Source organism: Pristiophorus japonicus, chromosome 2 (genome assembly GCF_044704955.1).
Source record: "Pristiophorus japonicus isolate sPriJap1 chromosome 2, sPriJap1.hap1, whole genome shotgun sequence".
Classification (NCBI taxonomy): domain Eukaryota; kingdom Metazoa; phylum Chordata; class Chondrichthyes; family Pristiophoridae; genus Pristiophorus; species Pristiophorus japonicus.
This window is the reverse complement of record NC_091978.1, coordinates 281,669,948-281,697,646: the sequence shown is the minus strand read 5'-3', so window position 1 is coordinate 281,697,646 and position 27,699 is coordinate 281,669,948. Positions and strand designations below refer to the sequence as shown.

The 27,699-nt window shown below is 46.0% G+C and overlaps 1 protein-coding gene across 1 annotated transcript in view; it reads left to right on the top strand.

Annotated features, from left to right (window-relative positions):
* The window catches only part of fhip1aa (FHF complex subunit HOOK interacting protein 1Aa), a 288,301-nt gene that overhangs the window by 230,166 nt on the left and 30,436 nt on the right, over nt 1–27,699 (top strand). Inside the window, exons 9-10 of the mRNA XM_070871447.1 lie at nt 9,728–9,906; nt 24,129–25,187. Of these exons, the coding sequence (XP_070727548.1) occupies nt 9,728–9,906; nt 24,129–25,187 (1,238 nt within the window). The remainder of the gene's footprint in view (nt 1–9,727; nt 9,907–24,128; nt 25,188–27,699) is intronic.

Here is a 27,699-nt window from a genome sequence, read left to right as displayed (position 1 = left end):
ACACGTGATACTCACGTCATTCTCAACATCGTGGATGCTCCAGAGTGAATCCACCCTCAGCTCCAATTCCGTAACGCGGACCGTCAGGAGCTCGAGGCGGACACACTTCTCACACACGTAGTCGTCAGGGACACCGGAAGTGTCCCTGAGTTCCCACATGGCACAGGAGGAGCATATCACGTGACCGATCTCTCCTGCCATGCCTTAACCCTTAGATACCCTTAAATTGGTAATAACAATGTTACAGTTCACTTACTGATATAAAAAACAAAAAGAAAAGCTACTCACCAATCACCAGCCAATCACTTACCCCATTGGCTGTGACGTCACCTTTTGATTCCTTTCTACTTCTATTTTGCTTTCTCTCCCGCTGTAGCTGCACAAGTACGCCTTTTATAGGCCGCTCCGACACTGCTCCCACCTCTCGCCAACTGCCGCTGGTACTCGAGCTCCCGCTGGGCCTTTATAGGCCGCTCCGACGCTGCTCCCACCTCTCGCCAACTGCCAAATATAGGTTGAGCATAACTTCCTAGCTTTTGTATATGTATCTATTTATAAAGCCCTTGATGCCAAATGCTCTTCAAAGATGTGTGCACAAACACCCCCAAGTCTCTGTGTTCTTGCACCCCCTTTAGAATTGTACCATTTAGCTTGTATGGTCTCTCCTCATTTTTCCTATCAAAATGTATCCCCTCTTACTTTTCTGCGTTGAATTTCATCTGCCATCAGTCTGCCCGTTCCACCAACTTATCTGTGTCCTTTTGAAGTTTATTACTGTCTTCCTCACTGTTTACTACACTTCCAAATTTTTATTATCTGCAAATTTTGAAATTGTGCCCGATACCCCTAAGTCGAAATCACTAATGGGTGCTTGGATGGCCAGTATAAGACTGGATCCTATCAGTCATCTCGTCGTCCATCTACATGAATGAAAGATCCACACACAGGTCGTTTAAGAGATTGCTAGACGACCTGAAAATAGACCTATTCTAGAACCATCGGTTTCTTGTTTCTGCGAGAAGGTTGTAGATTGGCGAGAACAAGCCTGCTCCCAACACCGTGCTAATCTGGTTTCTAATTAACAAATATTAATACAATCTTATTGATTAACTTTAATATTAAACATTAACTACTAACAACAATGCCAGTTAATGCATAACATTCCTTTAACACTGCAGTTAATAAGCACATTCGAACATAAGAAATAGTAGCAGGAGTAGTCCATTTGGCTCCTCGAGCCTGCTCCGCCATTTAATAAGATCATGGTTGCTCTGATCATGGACTCCGCTCCACTTCCCACCCCGCTCTCCTTAACCTTTTATTCCCTTGTCGCTCAAAAATCTGTCTATCTCTGTCTTAAATATATTCAATGACCCAGCCTCCACAGCTCTATGGGGCAGAGAATTCCATAGATTTACAACCCTCAGAGAAGAAATTTCTCCTCATCTCAATTCTAAATGGGCGACCCCTTATTCTGAAACTATGCCCCAAGTTCTAGCTTTCCCCACGAGGGGAAATATCCTCTCTGCATCTACCTTGTCAAGCCCCCTCAGTATCTTATATGTTTCAATAAGATCACCTCTCATTCTTCTAAACTCCAATGAGTATAGGCCCAACCTGCTCAACCTTTCTTCATAAGTCAACCCCTTCATCTCATGATTACTTGCTGAACCTGCATACTAACTTTTTGTGTTTCATGCACAAGGACCCCCAGGTCCCTCTGTACTACCCTCTTTGTAATTTCTCTCAATGTAAATAATAATTTGCTTTATTATTTTTCCTGCCAAAGTAGTTAACCTCACGCTTTCCCACTTTATACTCCATCTGCCAAATATTTGTCCACTCACTTAGCCTGTCTATATCCTGTTGCAGATTTTTTGTGTCCTCCTCACATCTTGTTTTCCCACCCATCTTTGTATCATCAGCAAACTTGGCTACATTACACTCGGTCCCTTCATCCAAGTCATTAATATGTAAATAGTTGAGGCCCCAGCACCGATCCCTGTGGCACCCCACTAGCTATTGTTTGCCAACTGGACAATAAATCATTTATCCCGACTCTCTGTTTTCTCTTAGTTAGCCAATCCGCTATCCATGCTAGTAAATTACCCCCAACCCCATGAGCTTTTATCTTGTGCAGTAGCCTTTTATGTGTCATCTTATCGAATGCTTTCTGGAAATCCAAATACACCACATCCACTGGTTTCCCCTTATCCACCCTGCTCGTTACATCCTCAAAGAACTCCAGTAAATTTGTCAAACATGATTTCCCTTTCATAAAACCATGCTGACTCTGCTTGACTATTATGTTTTTCCAAATGTCCTGCTACTGCTTCCTTAATAATGGACTCCAACATTTTTCCAACGACAGATGTTAGGCTAACTGGTCTAATGTTTCCTGCTTTCTCTCTGCCTCCTTTTTAAATAGGGGCGTTACACATGCCATTTTCCAATCTGCTGGGACCTCTCCAGAATCCAGGGAATTTTGGTAGATTACAACCAATGCATCCATTACCTCTGCAGCCACCTCTTTTAAGATCCTAGGATGCAAGCCATCAGGTCCAGGGGATTTGTCCACCTTTAGTTCCAATATTTTACCGAGTACTTTTTCTTTAGTGATAGTGATTGTTTTAAGTTCCTCCCCCCGATAGCCCCTTGATTATCCATTATAGGGATGTTTTTAGTGTCTTCTACCACAAAGACCGACACAAAATATTTGTTCAAGCTGCCATTTCCCTGTTCCCCATTATTAATTCCCCAGTCTCATCTTCTAAGGGACCAATGTTTACTTTAGCTACTCTCTTCCTTTTTATATACCTGTAGAAACTCTTACTATCTGTTTTTATATTTCTTGCTAGTTTACTCTCATAATCTATCTTCCCTCTTTTTATTTTTTTTTAGTCATCCTTTGCTGGTTTTTAAAAATGTCCCAATCCTCTGGCCTCCCACTATCCTGTCCACTTTGTATGCCTTTGTTTTCAATTTGATACATGTTTTACTTTCTTAGTTAGCCTCGGATGGTTCTCCCTCCTCTTAAGGTCTTTCCTTCTCACTGGAATATATTTTTGATGAGAGTTATGAAATATCTCCTTAAATGTCAGCCATTGCTCATTAATCTATTTTCCCAGTCCACTTTAGCCAACTCTGCTTTCATACCTTTGTAATCGCCTTTATTTAGAATCAGGACATTGGTTTGAGATCCGACTTTCTCAACCTCCAAATGAATTTGAAATTCAACCATGGTATGAGCACTCTTTCCGAGAGGATCCTTTACTATGAGATTATTTATTAATCCTGTCTCATTACACAGTACCAGATCTAATATAGCCTGCTCCCTGGTTGGTTCCGCAACGTTCTGTTGAAAGAAATCATCCCGGATACACTCTATGAACTCTTCCTCAAGGCTACCTTGGCCAATTTGATTTGCCCAATCAATATGAAGATTAAAATCGCCCATGATTATTGCCGTACCTTTCTTACAAGCCTCCATTATTTCTTGATTTATACTCTGTCCAAGAGGGTGCCTATATACTATGCCCACCAGTGACTTTTTTCCCTTATTATTTCTTATCTCGACCCAAACTGATTCTACATCTTGATCTTCTGAGGCAATATAATTTCTCACTACTGCACTGATCTCATCCTTTATTAACAGAGCTACCCCAACTCCTTTCCCTTTCTGTCTATCCTTCTGAATTGTTAAATACCCCTGAATATTCAGTTCCCAGCCTTGGTCACCTTGCAACCACATCTCTGTAATGGCTATCAGATCATACCCATTTATATCTATTTGTGCCATCAGCTCATCCATCTTGTTACGAATGCTGCGTGCATTCAGAAAAAGAGCTTTTAATTTTGTCTTTTTACTATTTTTCCCTGCTTAATATTCACTGACTAAATATGTGCTGGTGATCTTGGGGTAGAATTTGCATGGAATTCTCCCGCTGTAACTTTGACGGAAGATCAGCAGAAACCCTATAGAACTGGTGTAAACCCTGGTATAAACTCTCATGTAAACCCTGCAGAACTGGTATAAACCCTGGTGTAAATTGCTTGTGGACACTCTAGCCACCTGTGGCTTAATTGTTTGAAGCAACATTTTCTTTCAAAGATTTTTCAGGGGACAGGAAAAGATTACTGTACTAGAAAGGCTCAGTGAACTTTATATATGATTAATCACATGTAGTTATTTCAGATTCTTTTTAAAGTTTACTTTATTCAGAAGAAGAATGTGGATGGGGAGAAATTGGACTCTGCTGTGCCCATTTTTCCTGCGTAAAGCAGGGCAAAAAGCACCAATTTCACATGGTGTCTTTACACTCCGAGGGCACCTGAAATAGGTTCAGTGCCATATTGGGTCAGGTGATGTTCAGGGATCCATGACACCGCCTAAAATGGGCATTGTACCCCTTACATATGTTAATGAGGGGTCTAACGTGGTTTCCAGGACTTCTGGAAATTTGTGAGTGCGGATCAAAGTTTGCATCAGGCATGCTTAGTTGAGATTTTTGATTCCTTATGTGGCATAACCAGCGGTCCTTAAAGGGACTTGTTATGTATTGTCCAGGTACATTAAATGTATAAGTACAATGGTGCACCACAGAGGGCGCTGTGGTGGGAGACCTGAAAGTACCTACAAGACAGAATATAAAAGGCTGCGCACCACACCTGAGAGGCACTCTGGAGTTACACAATAAAGGACTAAGGTCACAGCAGTTACTACAACACCAGACCATGTGGAGTCAGTGATTTGAGTGCTACATACACCACATTGGCGACAAGGACACGGACGAACTTCATGCAGCCATGACTACTCTGGGCTCGCTAAAGGATTTTACGGTGGGCAATGATTGGGAGGCCTTTATGGAAAGGCTCGAGTACTACTTCACAGCAAACGACCTGACGGGGAACACGGATGCACTGAGAGAGAAGCGTAAGGCGATATTGCTTTCCAGTTGTGGTGATGAGGTTTACTGTCTCGTCAGGGATTTGCTGGCACCCGCGAGCGCCAGGGATAAGTCTTATGAGGAGCTGATCGCACTCATTCGTGACCAACTGAAACCGAAGGAGAGCATCCTCACGGCCCGGCACAAATTTTACCACCACTGCAGACCTGAGGGTCAGGAGTCACCAAATATGCTGCGGACCTCAGGAGACTTGCAGCGCCGTGTGATTTTGGCACACACCTTGATGACGCATTGCGAGACGTCTTTGTTATGGGGGTTGACCATGAGGCTCTCCTTCACAAGCTGCTATCCACTGAACCCACAGTCACCCTGAAGCAAGCCATCACCATCAGCAAGGCATTTATGACCTCGATGTGCAGCACCAAACAGATGATCCACACAGTCTAGAACCCGGCAGGCATTGTCCACAGGATAGCGCTCACCACGGACAAACCTGCAGAATGTGGCTCTGCCCAGGGCAGGGAGCACAGACCTCGGGGTCTTGGAACTCAGAGTTCGCCGGTGGGGGGGGGGGTTAATCGAGTAGCACCATGCTGGCACTGCGGAGGAAGCCATGGAGCTCACCGGTAAAGGTTTGCGGAGTATACGTGCAATACCTGCCACATGAAAGGCCACCTTCAGCGTATGTGCAAAAGAAATGTGACTCACCATCTGGCTGAGGAGATGGTAGAGGATCCACCATCCAGCGAGGAGCAGGCAGAAGAAGATGAGGGGCATTGTTTGGACTGTATACGTGTACCAACAATTCGGCCCCAGTGATTATGGAAGTCAAGATCTACGGAGTCCCAGTGAGTATGGAAGTGGACACTGGATCAGGTCGGTCGTTGATGAGTCAGAGAACTTTTGAGAAACTGTGGGTCAACCCAGCTGCACGACCCAAGCTGGTCCCGATCACGGTGAAGCTGCGTACCTACACCAGGGAACTGATATCTGTTCTTGGCAGAGTGGATGTGCAGGTATCTCACGGGGGCGAGACGCATGGTTTACCTTTGTGGGTCATTGCAGGCGATGGGCCGACGCTTCTCGGCAGGAGGTGGATGGGGAAGGTCCATGGGAGCTGGGAAGACTTCATTCCTCCACAGACTGCTGTTCCCCAGGTTCCCAAAGAGCAGCGCCGACCGAGCTGGAGGAGAAAGAAACCATTCATCGGCAGTCGAAATCCCGACACAGACGATAGCAGCCCAGAACTCCTGACCTCAAGCAATCCTGCAGCCTCAGCCTCCACAGATGAGCAGACCCTGGAAGAGCAGGCGTTGATCGGGAAATCCATCGACTGATGACAAATCACGGAGAGAAAGTCGGGCGGCGGTCGCGGCTACGGTGGAGGCCGGGACGGCGGCGGCCGGAACGGCAGGAGAGGAGGCTATAGTGGCGGCGGAGGCTATAGCGGCAGCTGGAACGGCAGGAGAGGAAGCTACAGCGGCGGCGGAGGCTACAGCAGCGGCCGGAACGGCAGGAGAAGAGGCTACAGCAGCGGCGGAGGCTACAGCGGCAGCAGGTATGACCCGGGAGAACGCGACAGCTACTCGGGTGGGCACAAGAGCCAGAGTGGCGGATTAGGTGGCAGTTACGGAGACCACAGGGACTATGACTGATCGAATCCACAGAACCATTTCTGCCACGATTCAAGATTCAATCGTTCTTGGTCGTTTTTCTTCTTTCTTCCTTCTTTACCCCTTCTAGTTCTTCCTAAAACGCCATGCCAGCGAGCTCAAGAGCAGCAGAGTTCAGCAGAACAAAGGCAAGCAGAGCAACTAAAATGGCGGCGCCCAGTGGAAGCCTCGTGGGAACCACAAGATGGCGGCTTAAAAGGGAAATGCACTCGGGAGCCTTAAAAGGGCCTTACACCGTTGGCGGTCCCCACAAAGAGACTTTTGTAAGGCAAGAGCGAGTCTAATTGAGTAATGTGATTTGTATGATGACGTGATTTAGGATAAGAGTTAATATTTTGATGCTATATGGATACTGTGTTTAAAATGATGGATATGAATGATTTACGAAAAGAGTTAATACCACGAGGTACAAGTAAAACGTTAAGGGGTCCGCAACTAACATGCCTAATGGACCAAGGCGATTTTCGATTTTACGTGATTCATGCAACGGTTCAGCGGCTGCAGATGAGCCGCTAAGGCAACTATTGAGAACAGAGGCAACGCACTAGTTGCGATACCCTGTCTCAGCGCAGCCCATTACCTCAGGCAAAAAGGGGCAACATACCACCACTGTACCTCACCCAGTGAGCTGGGATTAAATAACTGTTCGGTGTACCTGCAACCTTTTGACATAACATCTGTACCATACAATATATGCAGCATACAAATGTACTGTCCATGTATACCTGCTTTTTGTTGGAGGTTATACTCGTGACTTCATCACCCATGCAAGGACTGCTAATACCACATGCTTGCACCGGATCACAAGCATAATCTCGACATGGGGGGGAAGAGGGAAGTGGATGGTCATGGACTCACACTCACAGATCAACCAGGACGAACAAGGCCGAGGTTACTGGTAATGGCTTTTGGAACTGGGGGGGAGGGAGTGAGATGTTATGTATTGTCCAGATACATTAAATGTATAAGTACAATGGTGTGCCACAGAGGGTGCTATGGTGGGAGACCTGAAAGTACCTGCAAGACAGGGTATAAAAGGCTGCCCACCACACCTGAGAGGCACTCTTGAGTTACACAACTCAGGTCACAGCAGTTACTACAACACCAGACCATGTGGAGTCAGTGATTTGAGTGCTACATACACCACAGGACTGATGGAAGCTGCCAACAAAATGGTAACTTTTTTATAACCTACCTGGATATGGAGCCAGGAGCAGGAATGCTTCTCCTGGCTCCACAGCAACACTGCGGGTTGCCCACTGTTCACCTACTTCCAGAACCTATCAAATGGCTGGCAGTGTCACAGGTCTTCAGCAAACCAGCGAGCTGCCTCGGCACCTGATTGGTGTCAGGCACGTGCTCCAATGCATCGCCAATTTCAGGCCTGAAAACGGCCCTAAACAATTTAGTGTATTTCCATAATTCCACATCTCCACCGAAAGAGGGTTAATCTCTAAATGTCAGATGGCAGCAGATACCCAATCGTACAATTAGTGGAATCTCATTTATTGCCAGTCTTTGTTGTGCACCAATAGCCATTTGTATAGAACTTATGTATACAACACCTTCTGCCAGATCTAATTCCAGTGCAATGAATCAGCAGTACATTTCTCAGCTAAATTGGTCCTAAAATTGGCCGTTTGTTATATTTTATTACAAATGCTAAAGAAGCTGCATGAGTTGAATTTGATAAATTGGTAGCAGAATAGCTTATGCTTTGGTTTTATGTGAAAATTTACTATTTTCTCATTTTTGGTGGGGGCGGGGGGATTGTGTGGGTAGGAGGCAGACTAGTTAAAAAGAAGTATTACACTAACTCCTATTCAATCCATTATAATGGTAAATTTTGTTTTAAATTGTTGCATTCACTCCTTGTAATGGTTGCAGATGTCTTTTTTATGTTACAAATTTGATCTCGTAAAAAGCAATGTAAATGTACTTGGTGCCAGCACCTTTGGAGGCACCAAATCTAACCTCAGGCAATGACTTCACTGGATGCCTCCAATGGAAAGTGCTACTCCTGGCAAAGCTAAACGGCTCCCACTAGTGGAACTTGGCGTCAAGTCTGCTATTGTCCAGGCTGAAATGTCAACCCACCCATAGCCAGCAATATACTTTGGCTGGCATGTCCAGCCTACACCGACCTTCTGGGGAAGGTCCTAGACAGATGAAGGAAGTGGAAAAGAAAATCCTGAAGCAGAAAGAAGTATTTTATACCACTTTTGTGTTATTCAATAATTGTGCAGGTTCACGTTGGGGCTGAATATGACTTTGCACTGGTTCTGCACATGCATGCACAGTTGCTTTAAAGTCACATTCACAACTTTTGCGCAGATCCATTTCACAGTATAACTGAGGCAGTCTTGCACCTTAGAAGCAGTTCTCTAATATAAAAGAGACATTCAAGGGGTCATATCTTGTCAGTATATAAATGCAGATTTTTCTTCCTCCTTTCAGTTGGAAACACCATGCGGATAGTTAATGACCTTTCCTCATATTATTGTGGACTTGGAGCAGTTGTCATTTTCAGAGTGTCTTTGGACAGTTAAAAGGACCTATATCGTTGACACAATTAAGAAATCTAACTTACTGTATTATGAAAGTTACAGCAGAGTACAAGCCTGTGAGCTGATCCTGAGAAGTTACAGTCTCAGGACAGTCTCAGGTTAAATAAACTGCAAGTGGTAGCAGAACAAAGGAGGAGGAAAAGAAAACCCTGAAGCAGGAAGAAATGTTTTATACCCCTTTTGTGTTGTTCAATAATTGTGCAGGTTCACATTGGGGCTCAATCACCTCAGTTACGCTAAAAGTGCATTGTTGGCTATATTGGTAGGCTGAGGGATCAGCCTGCACACAGCCAGACCCAAAATGGAAGCCAAACGTTGCAACTGCAAATTATTTATATTTGTTGCAGCTAATACTTTCGGTTACAGGCAGGGAGTGCTATTTCATTCTAGGGTTTCGCTGCCTCCAGTGACAAGAATTTTGGATAATTTAGTCTATAAGGCCACCTCTGATGGGACTCTTGGCATTGGAGGCAATTCTGAGATATAAAGGACATATTAGTAATAAGTACATTACTGCCAGGTTTCACAGCCAGTTTATGATGATCCTGACATCACTAATTAAGGGCCTTGGCTGTTGCAGGTACCTAATACCATGTAATCACATGATGTTGAGCCAGCGTAGGGCAGTGAGGGAAAGAGACTGCTACTCAGTGTCTGCTGCCAAGCTGCTTGCCTTAACACCAGCCTGCTGTAATTCTGGCATCTGCCTGACCCGTGGAGAACAGGGCAAATACGTCCTGGAATCAAATGTCATTGCAGGTATGAATTCATTTTTTTGGTGTATCGTTTTATTCAATCTTCTACCATGTAAAAAATTGTAGAATAACTTTGCATCCATTTATGGTAATACTGAATTGACTTTGAGTTCTTTACAATTACATTTATCTTGCATGTAGAGCAGAAAAACAACTTAATTGGTCACAAAGAGGTGATAGCTGATAAATCTTGTTTCTTCCATTTAAACATGATAAGCTAACCCTTCAGTTTCCAGGTGACTCCGATAAGATTGAATGGTGTATTATTGAAGAGATGGTGAATCCAATTCAAGAGGCCTAGAACTCGTATAAACATATATCCTTTCAGTTTCTGAGTCCAATCATTTATTTATATGGTTAGCAACAGTGGTCTCAGCATGGATCCCTGTGGGACACCACTTCCCACTTTTTGCCATTCCATCAAACTTCCCTCAACCCATGTTCTTTTTTTTGCAATTCACTCTGCTACCATGGTTTATTTTTAAAGTGTAAGAAAATTCCTTTCCTATCATCATTTTTTGTGCAAGAGGTCCATGCCTCACCCTAAAATAGCATGCAGGGATAGTAACACACACAGTAAGTTTAATACCATGTGTTTTTTTTTATTCGTTCATGGGATGTGGGTGCTGCTGGCAAGGCCAGTATTTATTGCCCATCCTTAATTGCCCTAGAAACATAGAAATTTACAGTGCAGATGAAGGCTATTTCTGCCCATCGTGTCCGTGCTGGCTGACAAAGAGCCACATGGCCCTCGGTCAGGAGCTCTGAAGGTTACATATAAACCTATGAACAATGACGGACAGGTAAAGAGCATCCGGCCCAACCAGTCCGCCTCACGCAACTGCGATACCCCATGTATCGGAACATTTTACAGTTCACCCCAGACTTTTTTTCCCCCAATTGGCCTGGGTTTTTATCTGTTTTTTTTTTGCATCTCTCAGGAGATTTATCCTGTCCTTCAGGATTTTTTCCAATAATTTTCCCACCACTGAGGTTAGGTTGACAGGCCTGTAATTATTCGGCCTATCCCTTTCTCCCTTCTGAAACAAGCAGTCCTCCAGTCCTCTGGCACCATGCCTAAATCCAAAGAGGCCTGAAAAATGATGGTTAAAGCCTCTGCTATTTCTTTTTTCGCTTCGCTCAACAGCCTGGGATGCATTTCATCCAGGCTTGGGGACTTATCCACTTTCAAAGCTGCTAAACCCCTTAATACCTCCTCTCTCACTATGTCTATTTCATCCAGAATTTTACACTCCTCCTCGATAGCAGTATCTGAATTGTCCTTTTCCTTTGTGAAAACAGACGCAATGTATTCATTAAGAACCATACCCACATCTACCGCCTCCACACACCGATTTCCCTCATGGTCTCTAATAGGAGAAGGTGGTGAGCCACCTTCTTGAGGCTGCAGGGCATTCTGGAGGGGGAGGGTGAACAGCCAGTTGTCGTGGTGCATATAGGTACCAACGATATAGGTAAAAAACGGGATGAGGTCCTACAAGCTGTATCTAGGGAGCTAGGAGTTAAATTAAAAAGTAGGACCTCAAAAGTAGCAATCTCAGGATTGCTACCAGTGCCACGTGCTAATCAAAGTAGAAATAGCAGGATAGCTAAGATGAATAAATGGCTTGAGGAGTGGTGCAGGAGGGAGGAATTCAAATTTCTGGGACATTGGAACCGGTTCTGGGGGAGGTGAGACTAGTGCAAACTGGATGGTCTGCACCTGGGCAGGACCGGAACCAATGTCCTAGGGGGAGTGTTTGCTAGTGCTGTTGGGGCGGGTTTAAACTAATATGGCAGGGGGATGGGAATCTATGCAGGGAGACAGAGGGCAGTAAAATGGGGGCAGAAGCAAAAGGTAGAAAGGAGATAAGGAAAGGTGGAGGGCAGAGAAATCAGAGGCAAAAATCAAAAAGGGCCACATTACAACATAATTCTAAAAGGACAAAGAGTGTTAAAAAAAACAAGCCTGAAGGCTCTGTGTCTCAATGCGAGGAGCATTCGTAATAAGGTGGATGAATTAACTGCTCAGATAGCTGTTAACGGATATGATATATTGGGATTATGGAGACATGGCTCCAGGGTGACCAAGGCTGGGAACTCAACATCCAGGGATATTCAACAATACTCAGGAAGGATAGACAGAAAGGAAAAGGAGATAGGGTAGCGTTGCTGGTTAAAGAGGAGATTAACGCAATAGTAAGGAAGGACATTAGCTTGGATGATGTGGAATCTGTATGGGTAGAGCCGCGGAACACCAAAGGGCAGAAAATGCTAGTGGGACTTGTGTACAGACCACCAAACAGTGGTAGTGAGATTGGGGATGGCATCAAACAGGAAATTAGGGATAAATAATAGTGCAATAAAGGTACAGCAGTTATCATGGGTGACTTTAATCTACATATAGATTGGGCTAACCAAACTAGTAACAATACGGTAAAGGAGGATTTCCTGGAGTGTATAAAGGATGGTTTTCTCGACCAATATGTCGAGGAACCAACTAGAGAGCTGGCCATCCTAGACTGGGTGTTGTGTAATGAGAGAGGATTAATTAGCAATCTTGTTGTGCGAGGCCCCTTGGGGAAGAGTGACCATAATATGGTAGAATTCTTCATTAAGATGGAGAGTGACACAGTTAATTCAGAGACTAGGGTCCTGAACTTTAAAAAAGGTAACTTCGAAGGTATGAGACGTGAATTGGCTATGAACGACTGGCGAATGATACTTAAAGGGTTAATGGTGGATAGGCAATGGCAGATATTTAAAGATCACATGGATGCACTTCAACAATTGTACATCTCTGTCTGGCATAAAAACAGGGAAGGTGGCTCAACAGTGTCTAACAAGGGAAATTAGGGATAGTGTTAAATCCAAGGAAGAGGCATATAAATTGGCTAGAAAAAGCAGCAAACCTGAGGACTGGGAGAAATTTAGAATTCAGCAGAGGAGGTCAAAGAGTTTAATTAGGAGGGGGAAAATAGAGTATGAGAATAAGTTTGCAGGGAACATAAAAACTGACTGCAAAAGCTTCTATAGTTTTGTGAAGAGAAAAAGATTAGTGAAGACAAATGTAGGTCCCTTGCAGTCAGAATCAGGTGAATTTATAATGGGGAACAAAGAAATGGCAGACCAATTGAACAAATACTTTGGTTCTGTCTTCACTAAGGAAGACACAAATAACCTTCCGGAAATACTAGAGGACCGAGGGTCTAATGAGAAGGAGGAACTGAAGGATATCCTTATTAGTCAGGAAATTGTGTTTGGGAATGGATTGAAGGCCAATAAATCCCCAGGGCCTGATAGTCTGCATCCCAAAGTACTCAAGGAAGTGACCCTAGAAATAGTGGATGCATAGGTGGTCATTTTCCAACATTCTATAGACTCTGGATCAGTTCTCTGGATTGGAGGGTAGCTAATGTAACCCCGCTTTTTAAAAAAGGAGGGAGAGAGAAAACAGGGAATTATAGACCAGTTAGTCTGACATCAGAAGTGGGGAAAATTTTGGAATCAATTATTAAAGATGTAATAGCAGCGCATTTGGAAAGCAGTGACAGATCCGTCCAAGTCAGCATGGGGGGATTCATGAAAGGGAAATCATGCTTGACAAATCTTCTAGAACTTTTTGAGGATGTAACTAGTAGAGTGGACAAGGGAGAACCAGTGGATATGGTGTATTTGGATTTTCAAAACGCTTTTGACAAGGTCCCACACAAGAAATTAGTGTGCAGAATTAAAGCACATGATATTGGGGTAATGTATTGATGTGGATAGAGAACTGGTTGGTAAACAGGAAGCCAAGAGTCAGAATAAAAGGGTCCTTTTCAGAATGGCAGGCAGTGACTAGTGGGGTACTGCAAGGTTCAGTGCTGGGACACCAGCTATTTACAATATACATTAATGATTTGGACTAAGGAATTGAATGTAATATCTCCAAGTTTGCAGTGTGAGCTGTGAGGAGGATGCTAAGAGGCTGCAGGGTGAATTGGACAGGTTAGGTGAGTGGGCAAATGCATGGCAGATGCAGTATAATGTAGATAAATGTGAGGTTATCCACTTTGGTGGCAAAAACAGGATGGCAGAATATTATCTGAATGGTGACAGATTAGGAAAAGGGGAGGTGCAACGAGACCTGGGTATCATGGTACATCAGTCATTGAAAATTGGTATGCAGGCAGGGAAGAAGGCAAATGACATGTTGGCTTTCATAGTGAGAGATTTGAGTATAGGAGCAGGGAGGTCTTACTGCAGTTGTACAGGGCCTTGGTGAGGCCACACCTTGAATATTGTGTACAGTTTTGGTCTCCTAATCTGAGGAAGGACATTCTTGCTATTGAGGGAGTGCAGCGAAGGTTCACCAGACTGATTCCCGGGATTGCAGTACTGAAATATAAAGAAAGACTGGATCGACTCGGCTTATATTCACTGGAATTTAGAAAAATGAGAGGGGATCTCATAGAAACATAAAATTCCGACGGGATTGGACAGGTTATATGCAGGAAGAATGTTCCCGATGTTGGGGAAATCCAGAACCAGGGGTAAGAACTGGTTGGCAGACAGGAAGCAGAGAGTCGGGTAAACGGGTCCTTTTCAGAATGGCAGGCAGTGACTGGTGGAGTGCCGCAGGGCTCAGTGCTGGGACCCCAGGTCTTTACAATATACATTAACGATTTAGATGAAGGAATTGAGTGTTAAATCTCCAAATTTGCAGATGACACTAAACTGGGTGGTGGTGTGAGCTGCGAGGAGGACGCTAAGAGGCTGCAGGGTGACTTGGACAGGTTAGGTGAGTGGGCAAATGCATGACAGATGCAGTATAATGTGGATAAATGTGAGGTTATCCATTTTGGGGGCAAAAACAAGAAGGCAGAATATTATCTAAATGGCGGCAGATTAGGAAAAGGGGAGGTGCATCGAGACCTGGGTGTCATGGTTCATCAGTCATTGAAAGTTGGCATGCAGGTACAGCAGGCGGTGACGAAGGCAAATGGTATGTTGGCCTTCATTGCTAGGGGATTTGAGTATATGAGCAGGGAGGTCTTACTGCAGTTGTACAGGGCCTTGGTGAGGCTTCACCTGGAATATTGTGTTCAGTTTTGGTCTCCTAATCTGAGGAAGGACATTCTTGCTATTGAGGGAGTGCAGCGAAGGTTCACCAGATTGATTCCAGGAATGGCTGGACTGACTGAGGAGAGACTGGATCAGCTGGGCCTTTATTCACTGGAGTTTAAAAGGATGAGAGGGGATCTCATAGAAACGTATAAGATTCTGACGGTACTGGACAGGTTAGATGCGGGAAGGATGTTCCCGATGTTGGGGAATTCCAGAACCAGGGGACATTGCCTTAGGATAAGGGGTAAGCCATTTAGGACTGAGATGAGGAGAAACTTCTTCACTCAGAGAGTTGTTAACCTGTGGAATTCCCTGCTGCAGAGAGTTGTTGATGCCAGTTCATTGGATATATTCAAGAGGGAGTTAGATATGGCCCTTACGGCTAAAGAGATCAAGGGGTATGGAGAGAAAGCAGAAAAGGGGTACTGAGGGAATGATCAGCCATGATCTTATTGAATGGCGGTGCAGGCTCGAAGGGCTGAATGGCCTACTCCTGCACCTATTTTCTATGTTTCTATGCTCTCGGCGATGATACTCGAGGTGCTCAGCGCCCACCCGGATGCACTTCCTCCATTTAGGGCGGTCTTTGGCCAGGGACTCCCAGGTGTCAGTGGGGATGTTGCACTTTATCAGAGAGGCTTTGAGGGTGTCCTTGTAATGTTTCCTCTGCCCACCATTGGCTCGTTCCGAGTAGAGCGCTTGCTTTGGCAGTCTCGTGTCTGGCATGTGGACATGTGGCCTGCCCAGTGGAGCTGATCAACTGTGGCCAGTGCTTCAATTCTGGGGATGTTGGCCTGGTCGAGGACGCTAATGTTGGTGCATCTGTCCTCCCAGGGGATTTGTAGGATCTTGCGGAGACATCGTTGGTGCTATTTCTCCAGTGACTTGAGGTGTCTACTGTACATGGTCCATGTCTGTGAGCCATACAGGAGAGTGGGTATTACTACAGCCCTGTGGATCATGAGCTTGGTGGCAGATTTGAGGGCCTGGTCTTTGAACACTCTTTTCCTCAGGTGGCCGAAGGCTGCACTGGTGCACTGGAGGCGGTGTTGAATCTCGTCATCAATGTCTGCTCTTGTTGATAAGAGGCTCCCGAGGTATGGGAAATGGTCCACATTGTCCAGGGCCGCGCCGTGGATCTTGATGACTGGGGGAAGCAGTGCTGTGCAGCGAGGACAGGCTGGTGGAGGACCTTTGTCTGACTGATGTTTAGCGTACGGCCCATGCTTTCGTCCACCTCAGTAAATACATCAACTATGTCCTGGAGTTCAGCCTCTGTATGTGCGCAGACACAGGCATCGTCCACGAACTGTAGCTCGACAACAGAGGTTGAGGTGGTCTTGGACCTGGCCTGGAGATGGCGAAGGTTGAACCGGTTCCCACTGGTTCTGTAGTTGACTGTGAAGTGGAACATGGCAGTGAGGAAGATTGAGATGAGGGTTGGGGCGATGACGCAGCCCTGTTTAACTCCGGTCCAGACGTGGATTGCCACAGTGAGCCAGTGGTGGACCGAGTGAATGTTGTCGGTGGTAGATGGGGTGCCAATCAAGCGGGGTGCTTTGTTCTGGATGGTGTTGAGCTTCTTGAGTGTTTTTGGGGCTGCACTCATCCAGGCAGGTGAAGAGTATTCCATCACCTCCTGACTTGTGCCTTGTAGATGGTGGAAAGGCTTTGGGGAGTCAGGAGGTGAGACACTCGCTGCAGAATACCCAGCCTCTGACCCGGTCTTGTTGCCACAGTATTTATGTGGCTGGTCCAGTTAAGTTTCTGGTCAATGGTGACCCCCAGGATGTTGATGGTGGGGGATTTGGTGATGGTAATGCCATTGAATGTCAAGGAGAAGTGGTTAGACTCTTGCTTGTTGGAGATGGTCATTGTCTGGCACTTGTGTGGCCTGAATGTTACTTGCCACTTATCAGCCCAAGCCTGAATGTCGTCCAAGTCTTGCTGCATGGGGGCATGGACTATTTCTTATTCTGAGGAGTTGTGAATGACACTGCACACTGCAATCATCAGAGAACATCCCCACTTTTGACCTTATGATGGAGGGAAGGTCATTGATGAAGCAGCTGAAGATGGTTGGGCCTAGGACACTTCCCTGAGGAACTCCAGCAGCGATGTCCTGGGGCTGGGATGAATGACCTCCAACAACCACAACAATCTTCCTTTGTGCTAGGTATGACACTAGGCAGTGGAGAGCTTTCCCCCATGATTCCCATTGACCTCAGTTTTACTAGGGCTCCTTTATGCCACACTTGGTCAAATGCTGTCTTGATGTTAAGGGCAGTCCCTCTCACCTCGCTTCTGGAATTCAGCTCTTTTGTCCATGTTTGGACCAAGGCTGTAATGAGGTCTGGAGCCAGCTGGTCCTGGCAGAACCCAAACTGAGCATCGGTGAGCAGGTTATTGGTGAGTAAATGCTGCTTGATAGCACAGTCGATGACACCTACCGTCACTTCTCTGATAAAATTAAGAGTAGACTGATGGGGCAGTAATTGGCCAGATTGTATTTTGTGGACAGGACATACCTGGGCAGTTTTCCACATTGTCAGCTGGATGCCACTGTAGCTGTACTGGAACAGTTTGGCTAGAGGCGCAACTAGTTCTGGAGTACAAGTCTTCTGCACGACAGCTGTGATGTTGTCGGGACCCATAGCCTTTGCTGTATCCAGTGCGCTCAGCCGTTTCTTGATATCACGTGGAATTAATTGGATTGGTTGAAGATTGGCTTCTGTGATGGAAGGACCTCAGGAGGGGGCAATATAGATCATCCACTCAGTACTTCTGGCTGAAGATGGTTACAAACGCTTTAGCCTTGTCTTTTGCACTTGCATGCTGGGCTCCGCCATCATTGAGGATGGGGGTATTCATGGAGCCTCCTCCTCCCGTTAGCTATTTAATTGTCCACCACCATTCACCACTGGATGTGGCAGGACTGCGGAGCTTTGATCTGATCCATTGATTGTGGAATCGCTTGGCTCTGTTTATAGCTTGCTGCTTCCGATGTTTAGCATGCATGTGGCCCTGTGATGCAGCTTCCCCAGGTTGGTATCTCATTTTTAGGTACACCTGGTGCTGCTCCAGGCATGCTCTTCTGCACTCATTGAACCAGGGTTGGTCCCCTGGCTTGATGGTAATGGTAGAGTGAGGGATATCCTGGGCCATGAGGTTACAGATTGTGGTGGAATACAATTCTGGTCCTGCTGATGGCCCACGGCGCCTCATGGATGCCCAGTTTTGAGCTGCTAGATATGTTCCTATGGAGTGGAGGGTAGCCAATGTAACCCCACTTTTTAAAAAAGGAGGGAGAGAGAAAACTCGGAATTATAGACCGGTCAACCTGACATCGGTAGTGGATAAAATGATGGAATCAATTATTAAGGATGTCATAGCAGCGCATTTGGAAAGAGGTGACATGATAGGTCCAAGTCAGCATGGATTTGTGAAAGGGAAATCATGCTTGACAAATCTTCTGGAATTTTTTGAGGATGTTTCCAATAGAGTGGACAAGAGAGAACCAGTTGATGCGGTGTATTTGGACTTTCAGAAGGCTTTCGACAAGGTCCCACACAAGAGATTAATGTGTAAAGTTAAAGCACATGGGATTGGGAGTAATGTGCTGACGTGGATCGAGAACTGGTTGGCAGACAGGAAGCAAAGAGTAGGAGTAAATGGCTACTTTTCAGAATGGCAGGCAGTGACTAGTGGGGTACCGCAAGGTTCTGTACTGGGGCCCCAACTGTTTACATTGTACATTAATGATTTAGACGAGGAGATTAAATGTAGTATCTCCAAATTTGCGGATGACACTAAGTTGGGTGGCAGTGTGAGCTGCGAGGAGGATGCTATGAGGCTGCAGAGTGACTTGGATAGGTTAGGTGAGTGGGCAAATGCATGGCAGATGAAGTATAATGTGGATAAATGTGAGGTTATCCACTTTGGTGGTAAAAACAGAGAGACAGACTATTATCTGAATGGTGACAGATTAGGAAAAGGGGAGTGCAACGAGACCTGGGTGTCATGGTACATCAGTCATTGAAGGATGGCATGCAGGTATAGCAGGCGGTTAAGAAAGCAAATGGCATATTGGCCTTCATAGCGAGGGGATTTGAGTACAGGGGCAGGGAGGTGTTACTACAGTTGTACAGGGTCTTGGTGAGGCCACACCTGGAGTTTTGTGTACAGTTATGATCTCCTAACTTGAGGAAGGACATTCTTGCTATTGAGGGAGTGCAGCGAAGGTTCACCAGACTGATTCTCGGGATGGTAGGACTGACATATCAAGAAAGACTGGATCAACTGGGCTTGTATTCACTGGAGTTCAGAAGAATGAGAGGGGATCTCATAGAAACGTTTAAAATCCTGATGGGTTTAGATAGGTTAGATGCAGGAAGAATGTTCCCAATGTTGGGGAAGTCCAGAACCAGGGGTCACAGTCTAAGGATAAGGGGTAAGCCATTTAGGACCGAGATGAGGAGAAACTTCTTCACTCAGAGAGTGGTGAACCTGTGGAATTCTCTACCACAGAAAGTAGTTGAGGCCAATTCACTAAATATATTTAAAAAGGAGTTCGATGTAGTCCTTACTACTAGGGGGATCAAGGGGTATGGTGAGAAAGCAGGAATGGGGTACTGAAGTTGCATGTTCAGCCATGAACTCATTGAATGGCGGTGCAGGCTCGAAGGGCCGAATGGCTTACTCCTGCACCTCTTTTCTATGTTTCTATGTTTATCCCATTTAGCACAGTGGTAGTGCCACACAACACGATGGAGGATGTCCTTAGTGTGAAGACAAGGTCAAGTCGGCTTTTCCGTCGTGTTGTTTCTCTCACCACCTGCTGCAGGCCCAGTCTGGCAGCTATGTCCTTCAGGACTCGGCCAGCTCTGTCGGTAGTTTTGGTGATTGACATTGAAGTCCCTCACCCAGAGCACAGTCTGTGCCCTTGCTACCCTCAATGCTTCTTGCATATGGTGTTCAACATGGAGATGTACTGATTCATCAGCTGAGGGAGAGTGGTAGGTGGTAATCAGCAGGAGCTTTCTGTGCCCATGCTTGATCTGAAGCCATCAGACTTCATGGGGTCCAGAATCAATACTGAGGTCTCCCAGGGTCACTCCCCCCCAACTGTATACCACTGTACCGCCAGCTCAGGTGGGTCTGTCCTGCCAGTGGGACAGGACAGCGTTAATGTTTCAGGTTGATGACCCTGAACTGGAAAAAATTAGAGAAGTAACAGGTTTTTAACAAGTGATTTTTAACGTCTGAGAGAAGAGCAGAACTTCTTCAAGGTGGAAAATAAGTGGCAGTGAATTAAACACTAATACAAAAGCAAAATACTGCAGAAACGTTAACTCTGTTTCTCTCTCCACAGATACTGCCTGACCTGCTGAGTATTTCCAGCATTTTCTGTGTTTATTTCAGATTTCCAGCATCTGCAGTAATTCACTGCTACTTCTCTTCCAGGAATGGCCACCTTGTATAAAAACAGAAAATGCTGGAAATCTCAGTGGGCCAGGCAGCATCTGTGGAGAGAAAAACAGAGTTAACATTTCGGATTGACGACCCTTCGTCTGAACTGGCGTATATTCAAAAAGAACACATTCTTAAGATGCACTGAAAAGGACAGGGGAAGAAAGAACAAAAGGAAAGGTCTGTGATAAAGTGGAAGGCAGGAGAGATTAGAGAGACAAAAGGGATGATGGGCCGAATTGAAATGATAATGGCAGGAATTTAAAAAAGGTCAGTCTAGATAGGGCGTGAATGGCGGAATAATGACCTGCAGCCATTCGAGACAAATAGAAAAGAAAAGCTGTGGGAGGGGGGAGGAAAGGGAGCCAAGGATGGGCAGAGGTTCTGCTCTGAAATTGTTGTACTCGATGTTGAGTTCAGAAGGCTGTAAAGTGCCTAAACAAAAGATGAGGTGCTGTTCCTCGAGCTTGTGTTGAGCTTCATTGGAACAATTCAGGAGTCTGAGGACGGAGATAACTGGAGAATTACAGGGCCCAAGTTTCGGCCTCAGTTGCTCCTGATTTTTTGGAGCAACTGGTGTAGAACGGAGTATCTTAGAAATTCAAATTCTCGGCATTTAGTTTGCTCCAGTTCTAGTCAGTTAGAACAGTTTCACTTTGAAACAGAATTTTTTTTCAAAAGGGGGCGTGTCCGGCCACTTACGCCTGTTTTCAAAGTTTCGGCAGTGCAAACTTACTCCAAACTAACTTAGAATGGAGTAAGTGAAGATTTTTGTACGCTTGAAAAAACCTTGTCTACACTTTAGAAAATCAGGCGTAGGTTACAAATCAGGCGAAGGGAATGGGGTGGGCAGGGGGGGTGCGGTTTAAAGGGAAGTTTACAAACATTAAACACTTCAGTTTTACAAATAAAGAGCCATCATCAATAATAAATGATAAAAACATCAATAAATCAATCAAAAAAAATGAGTAAGAAATAATTTTTTTTTAAAATCAATAAATAAAACATTTTCTACTTACCGACTGCAGCACCGAGACCCTCCAACAGCGTGCTGGGAATCCCCCCCCCCCCCAGTGTGTCTCTGTCAGTGTCTCTATCTCTCTGTCTGTCTGTGTGTGTCTCTCACTCTCTGTCTGTCAGTGTCTGTATTTCTGACAGCGAGGGGAGGGGGAGGAGGGGGGTAGAGGGAGAGGGGAGAGGAGGGAGGCAGAGGGGGAGGGAGGGAAGGGGGAGGGATGGGAAGGAAGGGGAAAGGGGGGAGAAGGAGAAGGGGAAATGGGGGGAGAGGAGAAGGGGAAAGGGGGAAAGGAGAGGGGGGGAAGGAGAAGAGGGGGGTGGGGAGGCTGAACGGGATGGGCCCGGCCGGGCCCAAGACTTCGGGCAGGGCCCGGCCCCAGCACCAGATTTACAGGTAGGTGGCGTTGGGTCGGGTCGTGTCCGGGGTCCTGGGTCGGGAGCGCGGGTCGGGTCCGGGGGAGCGCGGGTCGGAGTCGGGAGCGCGAGTCGGGTCGGGGGGGCGGAGGGAGGTCGGTTCGGTTCGGTTCGGGTCAGAGGGAGGGAGGGAGAGGGAGGTCAGATCGGGGGATGGGGGGGGAGCGGGGGTCGGGTTGGGTCTGGTCCGGATGGGGGGGGGGTCGGGAGCGCGGGGTGGGGGGGGGGGGAGAGGGAGGTTAGGTCGGGGGGGGTGTGGAGCACGGGTCGGGTTGGATCGGGTCGGGTCTGGTCCAGATGGGGTGGGGGGGGGGGTCGGGAACGCGGGTCAGGTCGGGGGGGGGGGTGGTGGGAGGGAGGTCGGTTCAGGACGGTGGGGGAGGGGGAGGAGGGAGGTCGGGTTGGTTCGGGTCAGGGGGGGAGGGAGGGAGGGAGAGGGAGGTCAGGTCGGGTCCGGTCCGGTCTGGGGGCGGGAGGAAGCGGGAGTCGAGTCAGGTCGGGAGGAAGCAGGAGCTGGGTGTGGGAGGCAGCCTTATGCACGCAGCCCCAGTGAGGCCATTCGGCCAGGGCTAGGGGCTGCGTGTTTCGGGCCCCTCCCACACAGTTTTGGGCGCCTGGAGCTACTGTACATGCACGCCCACTGTAGCGCGCATGTGCAGAGGTCCCGGCACTGTTTTCAGCACAGGGACCTAGCTCTGCCCCCTACAGCTTGTGCTGCGTCGCGCCTGACTCAAGTGGGCCAGCAGGGCGCCGGAGAATCTGTAAGTTTTTTTTAGGCGCACTTTGTGGCACGAAAAACGGGCGTCCAGGTCGGGGCTGCGCCGTTCTAGGCGCGGCCTGAAACTTGGGCCCATAGTGACAGGTGACCGAAAGCTCAGGGTCACACTTGCGGACTGAACGGAGGTGTTCCGCAAAGCGGTCACCCAATCTGCGCTTGATCTCCCCAATGTAGAGGAGACCACATCATGAGCAGCAAATACAGTATACTAAATTGAAAGAAGTACAAGTAAATTGCTGTTTCACCTGGAAGGAATATTTAGGGCCCTGAATAGTGGGAATGGAGGAGGTAAATGGGCAGGTGTTGCATTTCCTGCACTTGCACGGAAGGTGCTGGGGATGACTGCGGAATGGACCAGGGTGTCGCGGAGGGAGCGGTCCCTTCGGAATGCTGAGAGGGGAGGGGAAGATGTGATTGGTAGTGGGATCACGCTGGAGGTGGCGGAAATAGAACGGAAGACATGTCAGAGGCACTAGTGTGAAAGGCTGAAAGGCTGCTCTGACGACGCCACCTTTCACACTATTGCCTCTGACACGTCTTCCTTTTTCCTCAACAGAGGATTCCCCTCCACTGTGGTTAACATGGCCCTTGACCGTGTCCGTTCTATTTCCCGCACCTCTGCTCTCACCCCTTCCCCTCCCTCTCAGAAACACGACAGGATTCCTCTTGTCTTCATCTTTCACCCCACCAGCCTCTGCGTTCAATGGATCATCGGTTTTTATTTCAGATTTCCAGCGTCCGCTGTATTTTGCTTTTGGCTGGTGATTAATGCCCAAAGCATGTACCATGGAAGACCTTCCATTTATTTGAGGAACATGTTTCTTTGACATGCTTGTGAGATAGTATAAGCAGAAGATACACTGTCACTCACATTCAACACTTCTTTAATCACCGTACAATAAAAATTAAAAGAATGACAAAGCTTGAGTGACCATCAGCAGCACTTGAATGGAATCATGGATATTTTGTTTAAAAAGCAAATATCAAGGTTTAAGCTGGCCAATTCTCTATACAACAGGTTTCAGATCTCCATCGTGCTGTGAAGGAGAGGCTGAGATGGAAGCCAGGCACTCAATCCACTAAAAGGAGATTCAGAAGCCAGTCTTCTGGGGCTGCTCTGGCTTGCCTCCTAGTGGTCAGCTCAACATCATGTGTCTTAAGAAAAGTCCTGGCAGATTCTGAGAAGGGGTTACTCCCCTTGGCTGTAGACATATGTCTAATGCTGGAAATTGTCTAGACTCGCACATGGTTGAGGATGCCTGGTGTCTGTGGAACTGTACTGCCCACAATAAGTGAGCGCTTTCAGGAAGGTATGGAGAAAATTTGGGGTGGGGGGTGCAGGGGTATCCAAATAAGATTTAAAAAAAAATGTAAATTGTACTGCCCCTTTATCACCAGATGTTCTTCATAATATTGACTTCTATGCCATTTTGTCTCAGGCTCTGAGGGAGTGGTGGCATGTGCACAAATCCCAGGGGACTGGGACAGACTCCGAAAACCAGTGGATATCAGTTACCTGCAGTACCTGTGGGAGGCTCGGGTGAACATCACCACCTGTATGAAAAATTGCAGAACTTGGTCTGCACCTTACGATGGTGAAAATCCAGACGCTGAAATTATTTCCCCAGTGCTGCCAGAGGACACCAGCAAACCCAGCAGCAATACATCAGCTAAAACCCAACACAATTTTGTCATCAGGAGGACCAGGTTGAAGGCCAATTCCACCAGGGAAAGGATGCAACTGGACTTGGAATGGGATGACAGCTACGACACTGGAATGTCTCCGGGGTCCGATGAAGACTCTTTGCAGCCTTATTTATCTTTTGTAACTAAGCAAGGAACTGGGGACGATACACAACCAGCAGATCCTCCCAAGCACATTCAGGAGATGAAGAAAAGTGCATTAATGCTCATTAGAGGCTCCTACATTGAGGAATCAGATTTCCACGATGATGTCATGGTTTATAGACTATGTGCAGAAAAAGATGCTCAGGAGAATGTTGAAAGTATTTCTAAAAAGGTCAAAACATCAGCTCCCGTGAAAAGCACAGATTGGAAGGCACCGATGAGCAATGGGTCTGCCAATAGGACATTGCAGAGCACTGCTTCAGAGAAGCAAACTGCTGAGAGTGCCAGCTCTGAGCAGGGCACAGAAATGGAGCACTCAGAACCTGCACAAAGAGAAAAGAAACAGGAAGACAGCTTGTATGTATTAAACACAGAGTCCAAGTGCTCCAACCAACGTACCTTGAGTGTGGAGACTGATGATTTCCTTTCACAGTATCATGATCTCCTTGCAAAGCTAAACTCTAATCCTGCTGAATTAATGCTACTGAAGCAGAACACATCTGAACCCAGCACTCCCACAGAAGAGGAAGATGATTTTGAGAAGTTCTCTGAGCCCCCACTTTCTGATAGTATAACTTTTCCATTTGGTCCAAAAGTTCACCTGATGTATTCCAATAATCCTGCTAGAATACATGGAGCTCCATTCACAGGTATGTTGACTTATAGAAAAGGGGAAACTAAATACGGTGCCATTTGTCTACATCTGAGAGTCATAGTTGTGGGTGGCAGCCCTCATTGAGGAGAGGTCATCCAATGACTCCGAGTTTGTTTAGGTGTCAGTCTTGGCACTGTCACCTCTGAGTCAGAAGGTTGTGGGCTCAACTCCAATGCCATAGACTTGAGCATAAAATCTATACTGACACATCAGTACAGTACTGAGGGAATGCTGTACTGTCTGAGGTGCCGACATTTGGGTGAGACGTTAAAGTGAGGGCCTGTCTGCCCCCACAAATAGACGTAAAAGATCCCATGGCACTATTCAAAGAAGAGCAGGGGAGTTTTCCCACAGTGTCCTGGCCAATATTTATCCCTTAATCAACATCAACAAACAGATTATCTGGTCATTATATGATTGGTGCTTTTGGGACATTGCTGTGGGCAATGTTAGATTTCCTACATTATACCAGTGACCACACTTAAAAAAAAATGTACTTAAATTGGTTGTAAACCGCTTTGGAATGTTCTGAGATCATGAAAGGTGCTATATAAATTGCAAGGCTTTCTTTCATTTCTTTCTTTCTATTCATTGAGTATAGACCAGGTGCATCTCAGATTTGAACCTCGATCTGCGCAAAAATGAGCTCATGAAACACTCAAACAGTCATTGTCTATGTAGTTTCCAAGTGTTTAGATTAAAGTATTCCGAACAGGGAGATAAGCTAAATGTTAGAAAACAAGTGAAGAATAAATACGACAGAATAGCAAAGTGAATTTCTTGGAAAAGAGTACTCTCATTGGTAACAATTTTTATTTTGGATATAAATTTAAAAAGCTAGTGCAAAAAACTCTTGAGTCACACCAAGAGCTTGAACTGTTTGAATAGCAGGTACTGCTAAATATTACAATTCTTTGGTATTCTGCATTATGGTATATGAAAAAGAGAAAATATTAGACACGATAGGACCAACTGATCTAACAAGCCTGCCTCATATGTTGTGTTGCCTTGTGTATCAGGATATCTCAACTATCTGTATGGCATAAAGGGAAAGATTTCCTCAGGAAATCTCAAAGTGGCTCACAACCAATAGTTTATTTTTGAAGTAATTGTTGTTTTGTAGCCAATAGAGGCCAGTTTGCACATAGCTAGGTCCCACACACAGCAATGAGACAAAAACAGATCATCTATTTTAGTAGTTTTGACTGAGGAATTGATGTTAGTGAGGATACCGGGAGAACTCCCTGCTCTCTTCAAAAAGTACCATAAGATCTTTTACGGCAACGTGAGAAAGCAGACAGTGCCTCGCTTTAGCATCTCATTTAAAAGATCGTATCTCCAACAGTGCAGCACTCCACTCAATAATGCATTAAAGTATAGGGTATTTGCTCAAGTCCTGGAGTGAACCCACAACCTTTTGACTGAGGTGAAAGTGCTACCACTGAGCCAAGCTGATACTTAAATGTGGCCATTACCTAGAGTAATGTGTATGTTTGCCTAGAACGTGTGCTTGTCAATGGGTGATTAATCTGCATCTTACAAACCCCTAATAATCGCTCCTATATCTAGTTAGCCTTTGTGCCATTTTACAACTATTTTTAGAAAAATGTTATTTCCATTCAGTGGTATTCTGAAACAGTGTCAGGTGTGGCTCAGTGGGTCGGACTCTCACCTGAGTCAGAAGGTTGTGGGTTCAAGTCCCACTCCAGAGACTTGAGCACAAAAATCTAGGCTGACACTCCGATGCAGTGCTGAGAGAATGCTGCACTGTCGGAGGTGCCATGTTTTAGATGAGACATTAAACCGATGCCCTGTCTGCTTTCTCAGGTGGACATAAAAGATCCCATGGCACTATTTCGAAGAAGAGCAGGAGAGTTATCCCTGGTGTACTGGCCAATATTTATCCCTCAATCAACATAACAAAACAGATTATCTGGTCATTATTGCATTGCTGCTTGTGGGAGCTTGCTGGGCGCAAATTGACTGCTGCGTTCCCCACGTTACAACAGTGACTACACTTTAAAAAGTACTTCATTGGCTGTAAAGCACTTTGAGACGTCCGGTGGTCGTGAAAGGCAGTATATAAATCTAAGGCGTCGTCTTCTTCATTAGCTACATAGCACATTGGGACATGCGGTGATTGTGAAAGGCGCTATACAAATGCAAGTCTTTCTTTCTTATTAAAGATGTAATAGCAGCGCATTTGGAAAGCAGTGACAGGATCGGTCCAAGTCAGCATGGATTTATGAAAGGGAAATCATGCTTGACAAATCTTGTGGAATTTTTTGAGGATGCAACTAGTAGAGTGGATAAGGGAGAATCAGTGGATGTGGTGTATTTGGACTTTCAAAAGGCTTTTGACAAGGTCCCACACAAGAGATTAATGTGCAAAATTAAGACTCATGGGATTGGGGGTAATGTATTGACATGGATAGACAGTTGGCAGACAGGAAGCAAAGAGTGGGAATAAACGGGTCCTTTTCAGAATGGCAGGCAGTGACTAGTGG